At 49.9% G+C, this 25,789-nt stretch overlaps 1 protein-coding gene across 5 annotated transcripts in view; it reads left to right on the plus strand.

Annotated features, from left to right (window-relative positions):
* The first annotated feature begins 9,309 nt into the window (after window positions 1-9,309).
* PDE10A (phosphodiesterase 10A) overlaps window positions 9,310-25,789 on the plus strand; it is a 148,895-nt gene continuing 132,415 nt past the window's right edge. For 2 of the 5 annotated variants that reach the window (XM_032973556.2, XM_076074993.1), the window contains exon 1: window positions 9,631-10,296. In XM_032973556.2, coding sequence (XP_032829447.1) covers window positions 10,119-10,296 — 178 coding nt within the window. In that variant the 5' untranslated portion in view covers window positions 9,631-10,118. Of the gene's footprint in view, window positions 9,513-9,630; window positions 10,297-25,789 lie in introns of those variants that run through there. The other 3 variants (XM_032973558.2, XM_032973559.2, XM_076074994.1) reach the window with 2 other exon arrangements.

Here is a 25,789-nt window from a genome sequence, read left to right on the forward strand (position 1 = left end):
ACAGAGCCCACTACGACCGGAGTGCGCAATGCAGATACAGAGAGAGAGAGAGACACACACACAGAGAGACACACACACAGAGAGAGACACAGAGAGAGAGAGACACACACACACAGACAGACACACAGAGAGAGATACAGAGAGAGAGACGGAGAGAGACACACACACAGAGAGAGACACAGAGGGAGAGAGAGACACACACACAGAGACAGAGAGAGGGACACACAGAGAGAGAGACAGAGAGAGATACAGAGAAAGAGACACAGAGAGAGACAGAGCTGCAAGGAGTCTCGAATGCCCCCTTTTGCTCTGCGGCGCGCTCACTTCCCCCCCCCCCCCAAATAATAAAAACAACCCAGGCTGTTCGCTGCCGCTGTATGAGAGAGAGCGTGTAATTGGCACTTTACAGCGCGAAACGTGCATAGAATATATATCATAATTACAACAAAGCGTTTTGCTCTCGCAGCGTTAGCCGCGCATGCTGCTGCCGCCGCCGCCGCTGCTGCCGTTGCGCATTCGCTGTGAGCGAGCCGCCCGCTCCGCTGCATGGCACCGCGGTCAAGGTCACCAGGGGTCTTTGCGGGCCAGTGCAGGCGCAGGTCGCCATCACCGACTTGCCTCTGCTCGGCTCGTTGAAGTCGCTGCACGAGCAACGGCCGGCGCCCCCAAGAACCGCCCCTTACATTCTCATCGTCATCATCGTCGACATCGTTATTACCACCACGACCACCATCTTGGGCTTTGGGTCTTCTCTTCCCCTTGGCCGCCCACCCTTTGGATGCCACTCCGATGCCGCTCCTCGGCCACCCGCGTCCCTCCACCCTGCGCGTCACGCGTCACGCCACAGCAGCCGCGCGGCACGGTTGGCACGGTTGGCACGGTTGGCACGGTTGACACGGTTGGCACGGTTGGCACGGTTGGCACGGTTGGCACGATTGCCACGGTTGGCTACGTAGGGCGCGAAAGAAGTTAAAAATGCAGACGTGACAACCTCCTCTTCGTAATGACATCAACAGGAATGTCTTGCCACATTCTGCTCAGAACTCCCAAGTTGCTTACGCTATCCCGCCGTTAGATTACCAGCATCCTCAGCATGCACACAGACAGATAGAGTGTTGACGCTTGTTTATTATAGTGGCTTTGTTAAGGTCCAGTTCTCTAAGCCACACAGCAGGCTGACACTTTGTACAATAAGTAGAGACGTCAGCTCCACTGTTAAGACACGGGCATTTGAGGCGTAGAATAAATACCTGCTTTGCTGCTATTAATAATATTTTTGTTAAAATACAATGCAAATCAAAATCACCATCATCAGCTTCGGTCGATTCACTGCTCGCAAATGAATTGCAATGCAAAAATAACGGCGTGGTCTCAAAACGAAATAACCACAAAGACTGAAATGTTGCGACGAACTCAACATTCCCGTTGCACACCTCTTCGAAGACAAAGATCCCCCACCCGTGTGGCCTCAACGTGGTGCAAGTGCTTTTACGCACGCACGCGCACGCACGAACGCGCGCGCGCGCACGCACGCGCACGCACGCCGGCAGGATGCGTGATTTGCCATCGTGTTTGCGACACGCAGAGCCACCACGCCGTGGCATCTGCGATGTCACAGTCGGGTTCTGCGCGAGAGAGGCCGGCGGTGGGTTCGCGCCACGACTCGTGGAACACGCATTCTTCTTCCACTGGTCACAGCGGCTGTGTAGAATAAAACGCAAAAAGAATAGTCGCCGCAACAATACTTGTGCGAGCCCTAGATATTTCAACAGCGTTCACGGAAAGAGAGAGAGAAAGAGATTAAAAAAACGACTCCGGAAAGGTTAAAAAAACGAAGGGGGCCTTCTTTTTCCCTCGTCCGTACGCGAGCGATCGAAGGCGTTGATTTGCGACACGCGAGAAATCTGCCGTCTTCACACGATGAATGGGAGGTCTCCATTGACAGCGGCGCATGGGGGGGGGGGTGTGGGAGGGATGCTGCTGCTGCTATGACCACAGGTGCACGATAGCAACGGCGGTGAGAGAGAGAGAGAGGCGTGGTGGTTGTTGTTGTTGTTGGTGGTGGTGCACGCCTGCGATCCAGCACGATCTTGGTGTTCACCTGCACGTGCTCGCCGTGTGACGTAGGGTTTGTGACGACTCCGACGAACCCAGGGAGTGGTGGCACCCGGTGGTGCAGAGGTCAGAGCGCTGAGCTGGCGCCGCTGACGAACCTGGGTTCAAATCCGGGTTGCAGCCGCCTCCTGCGATGCAGTTGAGTTTTCAAGGGTGGTGCGTTGATGGTCTCAGCCCGGTCACCGATGACTGCACAGAAATAAAATGAAAAAACAATTACACATTAAATTTGGTTCTCCATTGAATTTTACGAGATTACAGCTCTGAGAAGTACAATATTGCAAGTAAGAGGCCGCTTGATAGAATGTCAGAAGTACAGTAGCTCTTTGATATCCGCTTCTGTGGGTCGTTCTCCAGCACGAAGGGTTGTGATTTTCCTTCCAAATGCCAAATGCTCAATGATTTCAATAGCATTTAAATGGGTGTGTGGGGTGTGATGGTGGTGGAGGGAGTGTCAGGGTACGGTCCAAGGCAGGGAAACATTTGGCAGAGAGAGGGAGATACCAACACCAGCCATTCGCCACAAAGTGACGGCGACGTCATCACGGCGCCTGTGCCAGGCTAGGTGCACTCTGAGGCCACGTGAAGCGCCGAAGCCTCGCTGCTGGCGGGAGGTCACCGGCAAAACCCTGCTGGTGCCATGAGTTGGCTGACTGAGATAACTGGCAGATGCACCGGCAGTGGCCCCCTACTGTTGCCAACTGGCTGCATTTTATCCGTCCGGTGCTCCGCTCGTTGTTGTGAGCGTCGCTCCTCTGCCCTCTGTCGTTGCTGGAGGGCGACTGCCTCCACCTGCCCAGTAGCAGCAGCAGCGTCCTTCACGAGCCTCCTCCACAGAGGCCGATCTTGAGGCTGACACCACCAACAGTAACAACATGGAGCCGCAGGGGCAGTCACACCTACACCAATGGGTCCAAGGACATCCCCGGAGGGCCGTTGACCAAATGGGAATGAATAAAATTGGCTACAAATCTCAAAGTAGATTGTTTGGGGATGTTGCTGCTGCTGAGTTGGCAGCGGTGCAATGAAACACATTTAACAACAAAAAAATAAACTCAACAATAACGCAGCCGGTTACAATAACAGAAAATAGGTGACGTTTCGGGCAATAGCCCTTCTTCACAGCACATAAATAGAATATGCCAAGGAGACAAGAATTAGCGAGAGTTGGAGACTACTCTGAAGACCATGGACGCCGACTGAGAATACATTTGCATATGCTTAGTTAGCCAATAGGAGCTACTGAAGACGACTGCTTGTGTTTATTGAGATCGAAACGTCGTAGTTTTCTGTTATTTTATTATTATTTTATTTTAACCTATCTACGTGACTTTACCGAAAGACCCAATAATATGAACTCCTGCAGTCACGAAAGCTTTAAGTCAAGATAAAAAAAAATTAACAATCAAAATGTTAATACTGGTCATCAGAGAGGATTTTAAAAACGTAATTATCATCAGGGCCCCGTGATATTAAGTACAGTCTACAACTCTGTATCCACTCGATCTCTCTGATGGCTCTACTCATGTGCTGTGAAGAAAGGCTATTCCCCAAAATCTATATTATATTTGATTTCTTTTAAAGCCAGAGTGTTATTGACGAATGCGTTCAGTATTTATTTTATAAGAATAATTAAAATGTATAAAGGACTCGCCTGAAATACTCTGTGGTCGTGATTACTGGATGAGGGTTGTTATTGTTGTTGTTTTTCTGGACATATGAAGGGGACATCTATACATACCATTGCGAATGTGATTAATTACAAGAGCACAATTGCCCGAGAAACTCGCTCCTAACAACAGGAAGAGTTACATCGCATTATTAAATCGATTCTGTGTGTGTGTGTTGATGACGATGCTGCTGCTGCTGCATTGGCATCAATTATTAAGCATGAATACAGTAACAGTCATAATACAGGGGTTTTTTTGGGGTTACATCGCGTAATTATATACAGTGAGGGAAAAAAGTATTTGATCCTCTGCTGATTTTGTGCATTTGCCGACTGACAAAGAATTGATCAGTCTGTAATTTTAATGGTAGGTTTATTTGAACAGTGAGCGACAGAATAACAACAAAATCCAGAAAAACGCATGTCAAAAATGTTATAAATTGATTTGAATTTTAATGAGGGAAATAAGTATTTGACCCCTCTGCAAAACATGACTTAGTACTTGGTGGAAAAACCCTTGTTGGCAATCACAGAGGTCAGACGTTTCTTGTAGTTGGCCACCTGGTTTGCACACATCTCAGGAGGGATTTTGTCTCACTCCTCTTTGCAGATCTTCTCCAAGTCATTAATGTTTCGAGGCTGACGTTTGGCAACTCGAACCTTCAGCTCCCTCCACAGATTTTCTATGGGATTAAGGTCTGGAGACTGGCGAGGCCACTCCAGGAACCTTAATGTGCTTCTTATTGAGCCACTCCTTTGTTGCCTTGGCCGTGTGTTTTGGGTCATTGTCATGTTGGAATACCCATCCACGATCCATATTCAATGCCCTGGCTGAGGGAAGGAGGTTCCCACCCAAGTTTTGACGGTACATGGCCCCGTCCATCGTCCCTTTGATGCGGTGACGTTGCCCTGTCCCCTTAGCAGAAAAACACCCCCAAAGCATAATGTTTCCACCTCCATGTTTGACGGTGGGGATGGTGTTCTTGGGGTCATTGGCAGCATTCCTCCTCCTCCAAACACGGTGAGTTGAGTTGATGCCAAAGAGCTCCATTTTGGTCTCATCTGACCACAACACTTTCACCCAGTTGTCCTCTGAATCATTCAGATGTTCATTGGCAAACTTCAGACGGGCATGTATATGTGCTTTCTTGAGCAGGGGGACCTTGCGGGCGCTGCAGGATTTCAATCCTTCACGGTGTAGTGTGTTACCAATTGTTTTCTTGGTGACTATGGTCCTAGCTGCCTTGAGATCATTGACAAGATCTTCCCGTGTAGTTCTGGGCTGATTCCTCACCGTTCTCATGATCATTGCAACTCCACGAGGTGAGATCTTGCATGGAGCTCCATGCCGAGGGAGATTGACAGTTATTTTATGTTTCTTCCATTTGCGAATAATCGCACCACCTGTTGTCACCTTCTCACCAAGCTGCTTGGCAATGGTCTTGTAGCCCATTCCAGCCTTGTGTAGGTCTACAATCTTGTCCCTGACATCCTTGGAGAGCTCTTTGGTCTTGACCATGGTGGAGAGTTTGGAATTTGATTGATTGATTGCTTCTGTGGACAGGTGTCTTTTATATAGGTAACAAGCTGAGATTAGAAGCACTCCCTTTAAGAGTGTGTTCCTAATCTCAGCTCGTTACCTGCATAAAAGACACCTGGGAGCCAGAAATCTCTCTGATTGAGAGGGTGTCAAATACTTATTTCCCTCGTTAAAATGCAAATCAATTTATAATATTTTTGACATGCGTTTTTCTGGATCCTTTTGTTGTTATTCTGTCTCTCACTGTTCAAATAAACCTACCATTAAAATTATAGACTGATCATTTCTTTGACAGTGGGCAAACGTACAAAATCAGCAGGGGATCAAATACTTTTTTTCCCTCACTGTAAATGTGTCGTTAAACCCGCCACCACCCGACACGGCCAATTAGTAAGGGTCAGGTGGTGGCGGGTTTAACGACACATTAATATATTTACGCGATCTAACCCCCAAAAAACTGTATTATGGATGATGTTGATTGCGAAAGCCTAAGTCATGAATAACAAACAGATTAAATGCAACACGTTTTTTTAATAGCACTGCTCTAAAAATAAAACAAATATTAACGTCTCAGGACTTTCTTTACGTCTCCCCTTTATCTCTGCTATATAGGGCCAGTTCCTGAAACGTCAGCTATGATATATCAGCATCATTTTAGGGCGGTGCTATTGACGAATGTGCTGATAAGAATGTGTTACGTTGTACGGCGCTAAACGGGACAACGGTATCCCAGAAGGGGGCTATTAGCTATGGCATCAGTCAACAAGCCAGCAGCATTGTTTACATTTGTAATGACCGAAAAAGACCCCAAGCGAATGTTACAGCCTAACGGCGACTCATAAAATACATCCAAGGTCTCCGATTGGAGGAAAGAGGCCTCCATAGGGATTGGCCAGGAAGGCGGGGGCTTTTGCTGTGATTGGAGGGAAAGTTTTGAAGGAGAGTAAGGCGGGAAACAAAGGGGTGGAACCCAATAGGCGACGGTTTGGATCCGTTAGGAGGGAAAAGTCAGTGATTGGCTGAGGGAACAGAGGGTGAGGGAACATTCCAGAAAGGGGGGGGGGGGCTGAGGGATATATAAGGAGAGAGAGCACGAGGATTGGGGAGCTTCGGAGAAAGATACAAGCCGGAAGAGAGTTGCGAAGTCTCGGGTCCTTTACCGTGTAATCCATAGTAGGGTTCCTTATGGTGTAACTAATAAAAGTGGCTCTTGTATTCTTGTCGTCGGAGTCATTACACATTTAACAGGCAGAATTCTGCTGATGAGACAAAAAAACAGTCGAACCTGTCTCGCTTTTATTTAACTCACTGTCTGTTGTTGTATCCTCAAATATTGTAACTCAATTTTAACCCACTTCCCAATGTGGTATGAACTGCAAACTTGGTATACTTATGTCATACTGATGACAATACTATATTTTATCATTAAAAATATATATTTTTAAACCATCTTTTTTACATGTTATGTTTCGGCTTGGGTCTAATTGTCCACGCTCAACTGAAGTTGGCTGTAAATGATCACGGCCCTTACGTTGTGGCAAGCTTCGGGGCCACTTCCTGGAGTCGTGGAGTTTTGCCATTACGAGTACGGTACATTTTATTAAAGCGTGTTTATTTTTTTTAAATATTACTTATGTATTGCCAGTATCAAGATGGTAAAAATAGCAGTAGGCGTTAAGATGTTCGTACACCAAAATGGACACCTATTGCAAGTCTGGAATAATCACACGCACTTGTGAAATATGCAAACACATGCGCTTTGATAACGAGTGCATTGTCCTTGAAAATGATTGGCTGACACCACGAGAAGCCTCTGCTAGATTTGCCTGCCCAAACAAACACTGCTCGAAAGCAGAGGCGGGTGGGGGGGGCATTACGTCAGAACGCGACGTCAATCGCGCAGACGGGCGCCTCGTCGCCCACGTGGAAGGTAGTTTCACGCCACTCTGTGTGATCCACTGACCCTCGCTTCCACAGTGCTGGGACCATATTACAGGCCACGTGAACAGCCACCGCTACCCGGGCTTGGCAAAGGGGCTGCGTCGTGCATGTGCTGAGACTTTGGACGCTGATAAGATGCGAGCCGCGCTCTTTGAAAAACGCTGCGTGTGTTGTTGATATTCTTGGGTTTTTTTTTTTCGGTAAAGTCACGTAGATTGAAAAAAAGAATTACAATTAAAAATAAAAGCAAAAAACCACGACGTTTCGATCGCAACATAAGCGGTCTTCATCAGGCCGAGAGAGTGAACAGCGGTTAGCGCACTGCACTTCGAACCCCGGTGACCCGCATTTAATTGCCGGCTACGGCTAACGGCAGTGGCGAGCGATGGCTGAACCGGTCCTGGGCGCTTTCCGCTCGGTCAACTCAGCCTTACAAGGCGGTAACCTGGTGCGGTGCGTAAACATCGGCATTGGTCGATGGTGCACTCGTGAAACATTGCTGAAGGCAGCCTTGTGCGTAGGCTACACGGGACAACTTTGTTTTAATCTTCTTGGTTCTTTAGGTAAAGTCACGTAGAATGGAAATAAAATAATAAAAATAAAAACATAATGAAATTAAATTCTCACAAGAAGATGAATCCCTGCAGTCACGAAAGCTTTAAATCGAAACTTTTGTTTTAATCTTGTTGCTGTTGTGTGGTGCTCACAGCATACACACTAAAGCGAAGCAATTTAATATATTTTTTTATGTTACCAGGTAAGGCCCACTGAGCTAAAAAGCTCTTGTTCAGAAGCGACCTGCCTGGCCACAATTGATCGCTCAACGTGACCGCTTATCGCATGGAAATTTATAGCGGCAGCGAAATAGCCTAAACGCGCGTCGATTCTACTAAGCGTAGAGGGGGAGGGGAAATAAAACCGGATGGAGCCGGAGACGATTCGACGAGCCAGGCTAGGGAGTTCACATCAGCCCTGGTCACGGTGGAGTTTATATTAACCTCGGAGCAAGTAAGGACAGCGAGTGGATCAAAGTGCAAGCATCGTCTGCGGTTATATGCGAGGGGGAGCGTTGGGGGTGGTGTGGGGGTCGTCCACAATGCACGCGGGAATGGAAGGCGAACTCCACGTGCCAGCGCTGCTGATGTTACAGCCCAGCGCGTGTGAGTCGTCTGTTGATTAACGGCCTCTCTCTCTCACTCTCTTGTGCAATAAACGACGACCCGCAGGTTGGTTCCGCACGGTCACGGGCGATGGTGCACGACACCAGTTGCTATGGGCCCCCTTGCACATTGACCTTGCTTTCTTGTGCCCTTACGCCCGAGGTCCGTTGAGCACGGAATTAATAGCGGACAGCGAACGGAACGCGACTGAGATGCGAGGAGACCGCTGCTGGAGAAGCAGCACGGCCACGAGCTGGGTCCTGAGCGGTGCCGAGTGTGGTGCCCGGGGGAGCGGTGGCGCAGCGGTTAGCACAGCGCGCTCAGAAGCAGGTGACTCGATATCGATTTACGACCACTGGCTAACGCCAGCGGCGAGCGATACCCGAACCGGTCATGATTGCCACCCCCACCAAACCGCGATGACCAGCGTGGATAATTATTGTCAAACACAACCCCCATGAACCAAACGTGGCATGCAGATTGCAAAGGTAACTTATCAGTTATAACACGAAAGGGTCGTATTTTCGGTACACAACTGGCAGTGAATCACGTAGTTTCGCTCTAACTTCGATTGCCAATCACCTTCAGTATTGCGTTAAACGATTATGTAGCAGTGGGGACGATTGCATTACCTCTTCCAAGACGTCTGAGCAGCGTGGAAGGGTAGGCCAACGTACAATCTAGCGGCGCTCTGTAACAGCTCCCTTTAGTTGAGGACCCTTCCACCGGCAGTGGCGTGAGCCGAGCAATTGCAGCCCTGCGCCTTTACCATCGCCGTATATTGTTGTTCGGGGCTCCTTTAAAATCCGTGGGCTCGGCGTTGCAGCCCATAAAAGCGCATTGCGTTAATCGTCATGTGGCGTGGTCAATAACAGCACTGGAGAGACAAAGGTGTCTGTGGGCTGTGCGTGTGTTCCTTGGCTTCAGGGCAACGCTTGCGCGCCCGCTCTACCAGGTCGGACATCTCTGAACCCCTTAAAACCCGCGGCAGGGTCACTCGTCGGTGACGCGGATTGACGAAGAGAAAGTGCCGCGTAGCAGCAGAATGTTCACCGTGAGCCACGCTGCTGACGACGACACGTGCAGAGTGAGTGGGTGAGCAAGCGAGAGAGAGAGAGAACAGGAGGAGAATGAGGGAAGCTGGGAGGGAGGTGTGTTAACCGAAGGAGAGAGAGAGAGGAAGGGAGAGGTGGGCGAGAGTCAGGGGGAGGGGTAGAGGAGAGAGGCTGGAGGGAAAGAGAAAACAGAGCGAGCGAGCGAGCGTACGGGCTGATTGTGTGTGCGCGCTCATGGGGAGAGGGAGATATTGCCGAGGCTTAGTGCAGTCAGCGTGCGTCTGGGGTAGAGAGGATACGAGAGGGTGGTGGACGCATACAGAGAGTGTGTGTGTGAGTGTGTGTGGCAGAGAGATAGTGGGGAACGAACGACCCTTGGCGCTTTGAGACTTTTGTTTTTGTAGATGTGTGTTTGCGTCTCGCCCGGTTTGTTCCCCGGCTCGGCATGAACGCGACGGCATTGCGAGCCGCAACAGCGCGCCCCGTGGCGACACGAAGCTCGGTACCTCCGAGCGCGGTCGCGCCTGAGATGGTCAGAAAAACCATGTAAGCTCCCGCGGTAGAGAAAGGGGCAACACTCCTCTACCGACCCACCTACCCTGCTACCCCCCCCACCCCACCCCCCACACACACACTCGATGTCAAATAGCCGGCAAATGTCGAAGAAACGAAGAGCGGGCGAAGATGGATTACAACATTCATCGTCATCATCATCACCGTCGTCATCATCATCGTCGTCGGCATCATCTTCATCTCTGTCGTCGTCTTCGTCATCATCCTCGCTCAAGACGAAGGACAGCATTGAGCATGGCGAAGGTGAGTGACTGGAGCATGCATCTTATATTCCAGGTGTGTGTGGTGTGTGTGTTGTGTGTGTTGTATGTGTGGTGTGTGTGTGTGGTGTGTGTGATGTGTGTGTTTGGTGTGTGTTGTGTGTGTGTTGTGTGTGTGATGTGTGTGTATGTTGTGTGTGTGGTGTGTGTGTTGTGTGTGTGTGTTGTGTGTGTGATGTGTGTGTGTGTGTTGTGTGTGTGTTGTGTGTGTTGTGTGTGTGTTGTGTGTGTGTGGTGTGTGTGTTGTGTGTGTTGTATGTGTGGTGTGTGTGTTGTGTGTGTGTTGTGTGTGTGGTGTGTGTGTGTTGTGTGTGTGTAGTGTGTGTATGTGTCTGTGTGTGGTGTGTGTGTTGTGTGTGTTGTGTGTGTGTTGTGTGTGTTGTGTGTGTGTGTTGTGTGTGTGTGTTGTGTGTGTTGTGTGTGTGTTGTGTGTGTTGTGTGTGTTCAACCGTCAAGGTTGATTCCGCCTTGCGTGAGTACCAGAGGTGTTGTCAACATCAGCACAGTGGAGGGAGACAGAGGACAGCAGGAGCGTCGTGCCTCACCACACCACACCACACCTCACCACACCTCACCTCACCACACCACACCTCACCAGACCACACCACACCTCACCACACCACACCTCACCACACCTCACCACACCTCACCTCACCTCACCACACCTCACCACACCCCACCTCACCACACCTCACCACACCACACCTCACCATCCCTCACCTCACCACACCTCACCACCCCACACCTCACCTCACCACACCTCACCACACCCCACCTCACCACACCACACCCCACCTCACCACACCTCACCACACCTCACCACACCTCACCACACCACTCCTCACCACACCCCACCTCACCAGACCACACCACACCCCACCTCACCACTCCACACCTCACCACACCTCACCACACCTCACCACACCTCACCTCACCCCACCTCACCACACCTCACCTCACCTCACCCCACCTCACCACACCTCACCACACCACTGCATTCCGTGCGCCCGTGTGTGCCGCTATAGAGGTCCTCGCTGACAGCGCTCGCCCCAGCAGTCTGGGGGGGGGATGGGGTGTGTAGGTATATGTTTGTTGTTGTTGTTGTGTGGTGTATGCGGGGACAGCGATGGGCTTCGATGCGAACCTCATTTTCATTGCTTGGTGCGCGCGCGCGCGCGGGTTGCCCGCGAATTGCCGCGAACCCCCGCTGGTGCACGAGTGAAACGCGAAAGAAGCGGCGCTGCACTTATTTGTCACGTTGTGTGGGCATGTCGCCCACACTTCCCCACGTCGCGTGTGGCCAGTGTGGGTTGCTCGGATTGTCTCTCTCCGCTGCCCACTTTGTTCCCGGGCGAGCGGCTCGACTCGGCGTGCGTCTGCCGATCCCGCGCTCGCACCGGCATCGCCCCGAGCCTCGGGTGTGTGGCACTTTCGTTTTTTTTTTTGGGGGGGGGGGGGCAAAAGTCACGGTGAGCTCGGGGCAGAAGGCGTCGCTTTGTAGGCAATGACGCTCAGGTGATTGAGACGAATGTTTGACGAGGTGGAGGGGCGGGGAGAGGCGGGGAGAGGTTCCCGAGAGACGGAGCGATGACCTCGGCGCGTGTCCGCGCGCAGGTGCGAGATGGATTGCCAAACAAGGCGATGTGCACGCGCGCGGTGGATTTCGGCATCGCAACGTTGAATTGCACGCCGGTTTTTTTTCTTCTGCGTTCACGCCAGGCATTGGATTGACGGCGAGAGACCGAGAGAGAGAGAGAGGGTTGGGGGGTAAGGGGACACGCGCATCACAACAAACGCCGCACGCGTGCGGGGTTAAACCTCTTTACATGTAACGGCTGTGCGGAGTAAATTGACTTGGGCAGCGCACGTGACTACTGAGGAGGGTCGAGGAGCGGTGGTCAAGACTAAGGTCGGAATGGAAGTCCAAGGAGGGATCGCGGCTAGGAGATGGAGCGATGAAATGAGCGGGTGGGCGGTGGGCTGCTACAGCGTAGGATTGCGAGAGACGGTGACAACTTTCGGAAGCCTTTATCCATCCAGCAAGCGAACTGCTCACGGCTGCTACCGACTCGCTAATGATCATGGTGAATGCATAAGATCGAGGATGATTGGTCAGTGCAACGTATCACGTGCAAATGATTACCAATGCAAATATTGTGAAGCTGACAGAAAGCACATGTATATAAGTTACTACATTTGCATACACGCATTCACTGTAAGTATAAGGTGTGGATAAACCATTCATTCATTAGCGCCCTAAGAACGATTGTTTAAAGGCGCTTTATAATTTGAAATTATTATTCAAACAACGTTTTATGCAGTGTTCAAATATCGGTCGAGAAAAATGGGGAATAAATATTGGGAGAAAAAAAACCAGCAACAATGATGGCAAAAGTATTGCCATATAGACAACTACAGCATGAATAACGCCACGGCATGTGGCACCTTGAGACGTCGTGAAAGACGCCTTATAAGTGTACATTATTATTCTACACGGCAATATGCACAAGATAAACACGTGCAAACACCGGCAACCCATGACATCGTCGTCAGTATCATGCATCATATGAAGTACCATTACATGTAGAATATTTGTTTTCACGTAACATTGATCACGTGAAGAAACGAAGACGCCCCCGCCTCTGCCGGCCAGCGCTCGAGATGACCCTCGTCTCAGTGACAGAGCATCAACGCACTGACCCAGTTCGTGCAGATCGTCGTGCAATTGTTTTGGACACAAATTCAGCGCCTTCACAACAGCTCATTTCATCCGGAGCAGTGGATTGACACATTTTTTTGGGAACTTATTTCGCGCAGTACGTAGCCAACCGTGCTAATCAGACACGTGGCTATGATAGCCACAGACGTGGCGCAATGTAGGATGGATGTGGTGTGCCGGGTGGAAAACATATATTTCCGAATCACCGGCCTCGATAGACCCGGCGGAAGTCAAGCTCTGGTGTTAGATGGCCTTTTAAAAAAAAAATCGCTTTTATTAAACAACACAGAAATGAGCGGACAATTAATTCATATTTGCCTCTCCACATGAACATTTAAATAAAACAAACATTACGCATCTCATGAGCCTCACGGCTTTCTGAGAGAGTACAGTTTCAGCAGCGTTGCTTCAAGACAAGGAAAACTCTGAACCGGTTTATTTTGCTACGTGGAGAGATGAATACATGAAGGAAACGTATCGTCTGCCGATTTACTTTGTCATTTATATTCTCCACAAGGACGCTCATGATTATTAGGACTTGTGTTTCGCTATACACCGTATACGCATTCTTTAGGGTATTTTGGTAAAGTCACGCAGGTTCAAAGAAAATAACAAAAAAACTACGACGTTTCGATCGCGACACAAGCGGTCGTCATCACCCTTTTCCTGATGACGAACGCTTGTGTTGCGATTGAGACGTCGTAGTTTTTTGTTATTTTTGTTATTTTCTTTGAACCTATCTCCGTGACTTTACCGAAAGACCCAAAGAATATGAATTCCTGCAGTCACGAAAGCTTTAAGTCAAGACCGTATACGTAATTTTGCGTCACTTCGTCTGCAAGATTGGCAGTTTCTCAAATGCTGATTCATGCAAGCCTGCTGATGAGACAGTGTGTGCCAAAACCGGTCACAAGTTTTTATTGTCATGAAACAATGCTGTTAAAATGATGCCCTCCCAGAAGTCTATGTGGCTGGCGATGTGCGTAGGGGCTTGTGTGGAGAGGGACAGGCATGTGAAGGAGACATTGTCTGCTTATATTTGTTTTTCTTTTGCTATGAGCAGGAAGGAGGACTGCAGCCACAACGCTTTCCATACACGAGTTCTTGTGACCGATGGAATTAAAACAAATTAATCTAATTTGATTTTATGCACCAGATATTACGTCTCCAATACGAGGTGGGGGGGGGGGGATCACAGTTCATGGGGGTTTTCACAAACTTCACAATTTCAAAAGAATGCACCCGATAGGCTGGAATCGTAAAGATCTGTTGACATTGTGACCATCGCAAATCGTGACCATACAGGGCTAATTAGAAACAAGCGCAAACAAACGTGTACTGTATGCCACGTGATGTGCGCTCGTCCTGCGTTCTGAGACTCCGCCACCTTCGCCTTCGTGACTGCTGCAGCAGCAGCAGCGTCTGGAAAAGGCGTCACGCGACTCGACCCTCGTCGCAATCCGCCCGTGCGCACTCGCGAGTGCTTTCATCGCTCCATCTCCTCCGTGCTAGGCCTCTCGAGACGCGTTCCGCTCCTGGGCTGCCGCTCCCTTATTGGTCTTGGACCATCGTCCCTTCTACCCGTCACGTGTCCTGCCCAATCCCATATTTATATATATGTAAAAAAAAGTGAATCAAGCATTGATGATGGTCATTCATCCGAGTGTGCCCTCTAATGCGCGTCCTCCTCTTTACGGCTCTCAATGTAATTCCAAGAATGTCTCTCCACGCTTGTTTTTGTTGTCACCCTTTTCAGTGTTTGTTCTTTTCAGTGTGAATTCTGTTGATAGATGTAGTCGTAACATAATACGTAGGAATATATACATGCAACTATTTTCCCAACACACTGCTGGATGAGGCCCCTCCCAAAAGCTGTTTTCGGTCGTGACGACATGTTTGACCATGCTTCACCAGGCTGGCCGCTCTAACCACACCGCCTCACCCATCACATTTAGGAGGCACGGATCATTGCCATTGTTAAACTCATAAGGCAATACACGACCTACGTCGGTGTGTCCGCAGAGTAATCAATTGTAATGCAATCCTATTGCAATTGCTGATGCATGACCAAAATCAGTCGGAATAATTCGCCCCTGTTGCGTTGGAGCTAAGCAGGTTTAAGCCGGCACGGCTGCTGGATGGGTGGCCACACGATGCACCTTGCGCGCAGTCACAGGCGTGCTGCGTTGTGGGAAGCGCATCAGAATCCACTGTTGTACTGTGATTCTATGCTCCCACGTGCATGCTCCGCACCAGAGATTCCACCCACCCCCCTCTCCCCTCGTGTAGGCTGATTGGTGCAAGTGGCTGTTAGCGAGCAGCAACTATGAAGGCCGGCACGGCACACGAGGGGGTGGGTGGCCAGCAACCACGCCCGACCGCCTTTGTCTCCCCAGTGGCGATGCTTACTACACACCGCACCGGGTACTCATTTGAGGCTGAGTCGACTTAGGGGAGGCCCAGGACCTGTTCAGATTTACCGGTGTTGGCAGTGGACGGGAATCTAATCCGGGTCGCCCGATTCGCTTGACAACTCCCGGACACGCCGAGGGGAGGTCCCTCATCCAGCAGTGGATTTACAAAAATGGCCGTGCGTGCATAATGACATTTCATAGTTGTGTGCATTCCTGAACAGTCACGGGTGAGTTAATTACAGCCCAGGCGTTCCCGCGGAGTCCGTGACTATAATTGCCCACCGTAAGTGCGCAAGCTTCAGGGCATTTTTCCCATTCTGTGTCTCCCAATGCCGGTGTTGGGGAAAGATGAATGTAACCCGTCCCACCCCACCACTCGCTTACCAGCACTTGGGTATTGACTCGCCGAGTCGCGACTGCTGCCCAAGCATTTCGGTTGCCCGATGTGCGAGAGATTTAGAATCACCGAGTGCAGCGCGATATGTAAGCACGCGATGGCTATTTAAAGGCCGCTGGCTTCGTGACGTTATTTATTCAGGGATCACCGTCTCGTATTCACAACAGAGTGCACTGAGGCTCTTGAAATATTGAGTTATTTGGGTTTTTTTGACCGAGCTCGAAAGAAACCGGCTCTTCTTCTGGTTCTAGATTTAAAGCTTTCGTGACTGCAAGGATCCATACTCTTTGGTTCTATTGGGTAAAGTCACGTAGGACAGTCTCGTCCCTTCACCTGATGAAGGCCGCTTGTGTTGTGGCCGAAACGTCGTGACTCTTCTTATGATGCTGGTTGCCGTGCCTCTGGTTCATAGTCGGACGCTTCCGTGTCGTACTGGTGTTAAGGTGCTCGGGATTTCGTCCCTTACAGTCCCTCCACCTCTTTCCACACATCAGTACAATCTGCATCGATATCAATGGGTGATCCACAAGTTAATCTATCGGCTGGTCCCGCGTAGGGGGGGGGGGGGGGTCAAATGTGGGTAACTACCACTTCTTCCAAGACTCACGGCCAGTGTGGAAGAGTAGGCCAAAATTACCCTCCAGAGGCCAGATTGCGCTGTCTAGAGCTCTCTCTCTCTCGTGTGGAGGCCCGTCCGCTAGCAGCGCTTGTGCTGGCAAGCAATTGCAGGGTTGCGCCTTTACATGTGTTTCGGCTGCTCGTACCCATAATGGTTGTACGTACAGGAATGACAATAACCACCACCAGCAGCAGCAGCGGCAGCGTCGTCGTCGTCGTCTTCTTCAAAATAATAATAGTTGAGCGCGTCAAACCTTACCCTCGGAATGTCCCCTTGCGTAAAAACCAGTCCATCAAGTCGGGCCGCGCCGTGAGCAGCGCAAAGGGAAGGAACGCCGTCAGATAATTTCAGCTGCCACACGTTTAACAACGCCCCCCTTTGATAATCGTCCCCCCCCCCTCTCCCCCGAGACTCGTTGACATGTATTTATTGGTCTTCTCTCTCTCTCTGTATTCCTCAAGTGGAGTAGTCCAGTTCCCTCTTGGCCGGCACGGCAATCTACACACCTTTAAAATACATACGATCATCACATGACCACCACGAACCACCACCACCACAAACCACGATAATCACCACCAACCACTGCGCGTCACAATGGATACCTGCACGTGACCGGGAGAGTGTCAGCAAACTGCTGATGTTATGGGTAACATATGTAAGTACCGTACAACACAATGATAATCATAATAATACTACTCATAATCTTGTTCCAGATTTCTCTTCGCATGTCATGTCGACTCGCCGTTGCCCACGCTTTGCTATTGAGTTCACTTTGCTGCTTGGCACTGCCTTCATCTCGCAGTGTGTCTCTGCGCATACGTGGGGAACGGTGGCGCAGTTGTTAGCGCACCCATTAGCTACGAACTGTTGCTGTTCGATTTCCCGGTCACGGCTAACGTCAGTCGAGCGAGTGATGGGTATATTGGGTCGGGGGGGGGGCGGGGGGTCATATTCGTTATGATGTATCTCCTTTTATGTGTGCACATATAATGAAACATATCTCGTGATATAATAATTTGTATATGAGATATATCTATATAAAAGGTAACATCACGTGTTTTCTGTATAGCTATGCTCGCTTCACTTCCACCGTGGCTGAACGAGGTTTAGAGACGAAACAGTCGGTGCGGTAACTCGTGTTCCTCTACAGCGGTGCAGTGAGGGACTCTTAAACAACGCTAGTAGCGATAGAAGAGTTGAAAAGGAAGCGGCTCACCGCATGTGAGCTCGTAACTTTGAAAACAAAAAAAAATTCCCGCAAATTCCTCGAAATCGATGATTCCACGTGGGGAACATTGCCCCCTCTCCTGGCATCAACGGCGGACTAATGCCCGAATGTCGGCCAGGTGCTGAGTCATCTTGTGCCGCACAGGGACAGCTGGCACGGGACGGAGGGGGGGGAGGGTGCCCCTTTCAATTGTGTCGAGATGAGACGCTGTGTGACGTCGTGCCGTGACGTCGCTTATCGCGTGCTAACAAACCGTTATCGTTGCAATTTTTTTTTTAATCCGCGAGTGCGCGTGACGCATCGGCCGGCCTCGTCTGCATGTATGCGTGTACACACGGTGACCTTCTTTCGCACCGCACGTAGCCAACCGCGCTAATCCGGAGGTGCGTGTCGTTCACATACTCAGAACATCTTCAATGGGTCTTAAGATTCCTTTCAGAAGCTCGTGCGTTGGTATGTTTGGCCAATTCATGTTGAGAGAAAGGGTGTTGTTGCGTGGTCGTGGAAACCCGAGAACCCACAACGACAGTGGAATACTACTACTGCTACTAACGCAAGATAGACCACAGAGATGGAGTCAGGGGCCGTCCATAAATGACGTCACCCACCTAGGGGGAGGGTCAGACATTTGTGACGATGTGTGACGAGGCGGGCGGGGGGGTGTTTGAGGAATGTGACGTCACATCAAAATACGCAACTTTAAATAAATATAGACAACACGTTCTGCTGAATTAAATAGACTTTTTAATAATTGTTTTCTCCTACAACATCAGAGTGCAGCGCCACATTAAATACGCGCTAAAATGACAATAGTTTAAAGCGATTTGAAGCATGTTTTATTTGGGGGGGGGGCAGAGCTTTGTGACGTCATATTTGAGGGGGGGTGTCTGACTTTTTGTGACGCCGTGTGACGAGGGGGGGGGGGGTCAAAAATCGTCCATAAACGCGTGACGTCATTTATGGACGGCCCCTTAGGGCAGTACCTTTTCCCGTCTGAATGCAGTGTCTATCATTGCAGTTTGGCAAATAGCATAATACATTTTTCACCAAATAGGCTGTAAGACAGATCCCTCAGCATCACAATGAGTCGTGATCCATCCACTGCTGGGCGAAGCTGTTTTCGAGGTAGCTCGCCACGTCTCATAATCTTGCAATGGACGAGTCTATGCGAGCTCCTGCACAAAAGCTCTCAAACAACGCAAATGTCTGGTGACAGTGATGGAATATTTAGTTTGAAGAGGGTCCATCATCCCCCGACGTTATGAAAAAAAACGATTGATTGTTATGAAAGGACCGAGGAAGAATGGGTTTATTAGAAATGTTTACATTTGAAGCTCTCGATTGAAAGCTTTCGTGACTGCAAGGATTCATCTTCTTTGGTTCTTTCGGTAAAGTCACGTAGAATGAGAATACAATAATAAATAACACAATTAAATTCTCACGACGTTTCGGCCACAACGCAAGCGGCCGTCTTCAGGTGAAAGGAACAAACCTGTCGGGACGACAGAGCTTCAATGAATGGAAGCTCTGTCCTCATTCATTGAAGCTCTGTCGTCCCGACAGGTCTGTACCTTTCACCTGAAGACGGCCCCTTGCGTTGTGGGCGAAACGTCGTGAGAATTTTATTGTGTTATTTTATTATTTTATTCTCATTCTACGTGACTTTACCGAAAGAACCAAAGAAGATTTGAAGCTCTGTTTACTTGTGGTCTAACGTAAGGCAAGTCCTCGGTTAACGCTTGGCAGTGTTCGCACTACAACGCGTTTTCACGAGACAGCGGTTGTTACCGTTATGACGCGGTTTCTGAGCGGTCGACGACGAACTACTTTCTTGAGCTGTGGCTGAGCGGAATGACACAGCTATGCGGAGTGATACAGCAACGCCGCGGCGTACCCTCAGTTAATTGTCCCGCCGTCTCACTGCGTGGTATCTGTCGTAGTACATCGTACCTCGTCAAAACCTTAGCGTTGCACTATATACGGGGACATTTTTCCGCTCAACCCGTTTTTCACTTAACGCGGCACTGTTCAGGAACGCAGCTAGCGCATTAAACACTCATTCATGAGGCTATCCACATATACAAGCACAGAGACAATTTCAACCGAGAAGATGGATTCTGGCTTAGCAATCATTGGAAGGATTTGATAAGCCATTTCAGGTCTTAATTGATTGTTCACGCTTACGGTGGCTTTCAGACAGCATACATTAATTTTTCGTCTCCCCCCTCCTCTTTTCAGAACATAGATGGACTCGTCCTTCTAAACAAACTGGCAAATCGCTGCCCGTGGCGCTAACGGTTTTTTAAATAAATAAATAAGCAAACACACCGTTTACAAATAAATAAATAAATCTGGACCGCCACTTCTTTCAAATGTTTCTTGCCGTTGGTTTTTCATACCTGATGACGACCGTTTGCGTTATGGTCGAAACGTCGTGAGAATTGTTATTGTTTATATATATTTTATTATTTTATTGTTTCCCTTCAACGTGACTTTACCGAAAGAGCTAAGAATATGAATTTGCAGTCACGAAAGCTTTAAATCAAAATTTAAGGACTTACTGTTTACCAACATCAGTTCAAGCTTCCCGTAAATCACGTGGCTTCTGCGTGGCCACCTCCATTTAGAATTTCTCTCTCCCCATTAAAAAATCATATTACAAGTAGAAATGCAAGAGTTAAACTTCAACATTTATCAAAAAACAACTTATCAAATCATTCAAGTAAAAATTAAAGTAATACATTTCATTAAAAAATTTGTTTTAGATTTTTATTATTTTATTGTTTCCCTTCTACGTGACTTTACCGAAAGAACCAAGAATATGAATCCTTGCAGTCACGAAAGCTTTAAATCAAAATTTAATACATTTAATTTGGGGAAAATACGAAAAAAATCCAAAATGGGCTTCAAAATCAGAAAATCTGATTTCCGAAACAATGAGAAGTAACACTTGTCACTGGCATGCCTACAGAAGGCAAGCGCAAACAGGTCACACACAAACACACTGCTGATGGCACTCAGCAAGTTGGAATTAATCCTGTGAAAAAAAAATCGGTCCATAAAGCTCATAGAGCCTTATCGATAAAAATATGAATGTATTATTCACGTGAAAAAAAACATACCCTCGCCTCTATTATTATTACTACGTGTTTTTTTTTTAGCTCGTGGGCATCTCGTGTTCACATTGTGGTCTCCGTTGGGGCTGACGGATGACGCTCCCTCTCCCCCCACGGCGTCTGTGGTCTCTCGCCTTCGCTACCTTTCCGATCTCGTCAAGGAGCATATCACCACCATCACACAAACTCCCGTCATCCTCGCGACAAACTCCCGTCATCCTCGCAGCGGCTTGTGGCTGACCGTCGGACGAAGACAGCGGCCACCGCATCGCGCGGCGCTTTGAGACGCGCGCTTCTGCGGCCGTCTGGAACGCTTTTCCTTCCGATGTTAGGAAGCCACCGGAGCAACGCACTTTTAAATCTAGACTGAAAACTCATTTCTTCATAACTGCTTTTGTCGTTGTCCTTCCCCCCGTCGCACCTCCGATTAGCACGGTTGGCTACGTACGGCGCAAAGGAAGTTCAATGTACACACGAACGTCGGCCGCACTCGTCATGATGGCGTAGGTCGACGCGTAACTTCCATGCCTGCATACGGCACGTGGTGGCCCTCATCCAGCTTTGGGATTGACAAATGGGCTGTAACATGTACGTGAAGCTGCCCTTCTTGAGAAGTTACCTGTGCAACTGTGTGTCAAACAAGTGTCGAGGAACACTCAACGCACGTGATTTAAATTTCGATTTAAAGCTTTCGTGACTGCAGGGATTCATATTCATGGTTCTTTCGGTAAAGTCACGTAGAAGGGAAATAATACAAATAAAGAAATAAAATTCTCACGACGTTTCGATTGCAACAGAAGCAATCATCATCAGGTGTGAAAACCACGGCAAGAAAATGTTCTTGCCGTGGTTTTGATTGCTTGTATTGCAATCGAAACGTCGTGAGAATTTAATCGTTTAATTTTTTATTATTTTATTATTTCCCTTCTACGTGACTTTACCGAAAGAACCAAGAATACACGTGATTTAGGCTATGCGACGTAATGACTGTTTATCTATGTAGAATTGGGGGGGGGGGGGGGTTGTTAAAGATGAAAGATTTCTGGTTGAGTTTTTATTGCTTATTAAAGTAATTGGTTTACTTTGCTGACGCGCATTGCGACCACGTGGGCACTGGTTCACTGAGCCCCGACGGGTAAGCAGCACATTAATAATGACTAAAGCGGCGCGTGCGCGTTAAACGTGCGAACGAGGGGCGGTGAATTCGCGACTCGAATGACCGCTGCCCAGGAAGTTAATAGGCGGCGTCTTTTGGGTCATCAGCAGACAGATCTCTGTATATTTGAAAACACAACGAGACCCCCAATCGGGGACATTTTGGGCAATGGAACTGCTTCATAGCAGAGAGACCCCTCATGTATAAAGAAGGGCCATTGTCTGAGTGAGTGGGTGGGTGAGTGTTGTGACCTGCAGTGTGGTGATTGAGTTGGTTAGTGTTGTGACCTGCAGTGTGGTGAGTGAGTGGGTTAGTGTTGTGGTGTGTGGCTGAGTGTCGTGGTGAGTGACTGGGTGAGGGTTGTGGTGAGTGGCTGAGTGTCGTGGTGAGTGGCTGAGTGTCGTGGTGAGTAGCTGATTGTCGTGGTCAGTGACTGGGTGAAGGTTGTGGTGAGTGGCTGAGTGTCGTGGTGAGTGAGTGGGTGAGTGTCGTGGTGAGTGAGTGGTTGAGTGTTGTGCCCTGCAGTTTGGTGAGTGAGTGGGTGAGTGTCGTGGTGAGTGAATGGGTGAGTGTCGTGGTGATTGAGTGGCTGAGTGTCGTGGTGAGTGAGTGGGTGAGTGTTGTGCCCTGCAGTGTGGTGAGTGAGTGGGTGAGTGTCGTAGTGAGTGAATGGCTGAGTGTCATGGTGAGTGAGTGGCTGAGTGTCGTGGTGAGTGAGTGGCTGAGTGTCGTGGTGAGTGAGTGGGTGAGTATCGTGGTGAGTAAGTGGCTGAGTGTCGTGGTGAGTGAATGGTTGAGTGTCGTGGTGAGTGAGTGGCTGAGTGTCGTGGTGAGTGAGTGGGTGAGTATCGTGGTGAGTGAGTGGCTGAGTGTCGTGGTGAGTGAGTGGCTGAGTGTCGTGGTGAGTGAGTGGCTGAGTGTCGTGGTGAGTGAGTGGCTGAGTGTCGTGGTGAGTGAGTAGCTGAGTGTCGTGGTGAGTGAGTGGGTGAGTATCGTGGTGAGTGAGTGGCTGAGTGTCGTGGTGAGTGAGTGGCTGAGTGTCGTGGTGAGTGAGTGGCTGAGTGTCGTGGTGAGTGAGTGGCTGAGTGTCGTGGTGAGTGAGTGGGTGAGTATCGTGGTGAGTGAGTGGCTGAGTGTCGTGGTGAGTGAGTGGGTGAGTATCGTGGTGAGTGAGTGGCTGAGTGTCGTGCTGAGTGAGTGGCTGAGTGTCGTGGTGAGTGAGTGGCTGAGTGTCGTGGTGAGTGAGTGGCTGAGTGTCGTGGTGAGTGAGTGGGTGAGTATCGTGGTGAGTGAGTGGCTGAGTGTCGTGGTGAGTGAGTGGCTGAGTGTCGTGGTGAGTGAGTGGCTGAGTGTCGTGGTGAGTGAGTGGGTGAGTGTCGTGGTGAGTGAGTGGCTGAGTGTCGTGGTGAGTGAGTGGGTGAGTATCGTGGTGAGTGAGTGGGTGAGTATCGTGGTGAGTGAGTGGGTGAGTATCGTGGTGAGTAAGTGGCTGAGTGTCGTGGTGAGTGAATGGTTGAGTGTCGTGGTGAGTGAGTGGCTGAGTGTTGTGGTGAGTGAGTGGCTGAGTGTCGTGGTGAGTGAGTGGCTGAGTGTCGTGGTGAGTGAGTGGCTGAGTGTCGTGGTGAGTGAGTGGGTGAGTATCGTGGTGAGTGAGTGGGTGAGTATCGTGGTGAGTGAGTGGGTGAGTATCGTGGTGAGTGAGTGGCTGAGTGTCGTGGTGAGTGAGTGGCTGAGTGTCGTGGTGAGTGAGTGGGTGAGTGTCGTGGTGAGTGAGTGGCTGAGTGTCGTGGTGAGTGAGTGGCTGAGTGTCGTGGTGAGTGAGTGGGTGAGTGTCGTGGTGAGTGAGTGGGTGAGTATCGTGGTGAGTGAGTGGCTGAGTGTCGTGGTGAGTGAGTGGGTGAGTATCGTGGTGAGTGAGTGGCTGAGTGTCGTGGTGAGTGAGTGGGTGAGTATCGTGGTGAGTGAGTGGCTGAGTATCGTGGTGAGTGAGTGGGTGAGTATCGTGGTGAGTGAGTGGCTGAGTGTCGTGGTGAGTGAGTGGGTGAGTATCGTGGTGAGTGAGTGGGTGAGTATCGTGGTGAGTGAGTGGGTGAGTATCGTGGTGAGTGAGTGGCTGAGTGTCGTGGTGAGTGAGTGGCTGAGTGTCGTGGTGAGTGAGTGGGTGAGTATCGTGGTGAGTGAGTGGCTGAGTGTCGTGGTGAGTGAGTGGCTGAGTGTCGTGGTGAGTGAGTGGGTGAGTATCGTGGTGAGTGAGTGGGTGAGTATCGTGGTGAGTGAGTGGCTGAGTGTCGTGGTGAGTGAGTGGCTGAGTGTCGTGGTGAGTGAGTGGCTGAGTGTCGTGGTGAGTGAGTGGGTGAGTGTCGTGGTGAGTGAGTGGGTGAGTATCGTGGTGAGTGAGTGGGTGAGTGTCGTGGTGAGTGAGTGGCTGAGTGTCGTGGTGAGTGAGTGGCTGAGTGTCGTGGTGAGTGAATGGCTGAGTATCGTGGTGAGTGAGTGGGTGAGTATCGTGGTGAGTGAGTGGGTGAGTATCGTGGTGAGTGAGTGGCTGAGTGTCGTGGTGAGTGAGTGGCTGAGTGTCGTGGTGAGTGAGTGGCTGAGTGTCGTGGTGAGTGAGTGGGTGAGTATCGTGGTGAGTGAGTGGGTGAGTATCGTGGTGAGTGAGTGGGTGAGTGTCGTGGTGAGTGAGTGGCTGAGTGTCGTGGTGAGTGAGTGGCTGAGTGTCGTGGTGAGTGAGTGGCTGAGTGTCGTGGTGAGTGAGTGGCTGAGTGTCGTGGTGAGTGAGTGGGTGAGTGTCGTGGTGAGTGAATGGCTGAGTGTCGTGGTGAGTGAGTGGATGAGTATCGTGGTGAGTCAGTGGGTGAGTATCGTGCTGAGTGAGTGGCTGAGTGTCGTGCTGAGTGAGTGGCTGAGTGTCGTGGTGAGTGAGTGGCTGAGTGTCGTGGTGAGTGAGTGGCTGAGTGTCGTGGTGAGTGAGTGGGTGAGTGTCGTGGTGAGTGAGTGGCTGAGTGTCGTGGTGAGTGAGTGGCTGAGTGTCGTGGTGAGTGAGTGGATGAGTATTGTGGTGAGTGAGTGGGTGAGTATTGTGGTGAGTGAGTGGGTGAGTATCGTGGTGAGTGAGTGGATGAGTATTGTGGTGAGTGAGTGGGTGAGTATCGTGGTGAGTGAGTGGGTGAGTATCGTGGTGAGTGAGTGGCTGAGTGTCGTGGTGAGTGAGTGGGTGAGTGTCGTGGTGAGTGAGTGGCTGAGTGTCGTGGTGAGTGAGTGGGTGAGTGTCGTGGTGAGTGAGTGGGTGAGTGTCGTGCTGAGTGAGTGATGGACGCGAGCGGCTGGGGTAACAAAAAAAAGCCAGCGGATCCTTCTATGAGTCGATCAATGGACTGCTCACCCTGCCATCGCATTCCCATCGCCGTCAGCCCACCGACCCAACCCACCCCCTGCCCTCCAACTTCCTAACACTCGAGACGGCCGTGGCGTATCTTATGTCGAATGTCACCTGTATCCTGTGACCGTATCCTGTGTCCTGCATTACGCACTCGCTGTTTTGTGTGCGCGCCACCGCCCTGTCTCCCCGTGCGCCTTGGGGTACAAGTGGGGCGCTGTGGTTTCTGCTAGAGGATGGATCCGCTGCTGCCGCTGATGCTGCTGCTGCAAGCCACGAGTGATATAATAACGGTCTTGAATAATGCGCGTTCTCGCACACACACATATATATGTGTGTACTGTGTACGTAGAACCGCGTGTTGGTGCGTTGCGGTGGGCACAAATTCAAATTTGAGAAGATGTGGAATTCCTGTAGAATGCGTGGGACAATCTTGCAAAAAAAGAAA

Source organism: Petromyzon marinus, chromosome 51, assembly GCF_048934315.1.
Source record: "Petromyzon marinus isolate PM22_M1 ecotype Great Lakes invasive population chromosome 51, UKy_Petmar_22M1.pri1.0, whole genome shotgun sequence".
In the NCBI taxonomy this organism is placed as follows: Eukaryota; Metazoa; Chordata; class Hyperoartia; order Petromyzontiformes; family Petromyzontidae; genus Petromyzon; species Petromyzon marinus.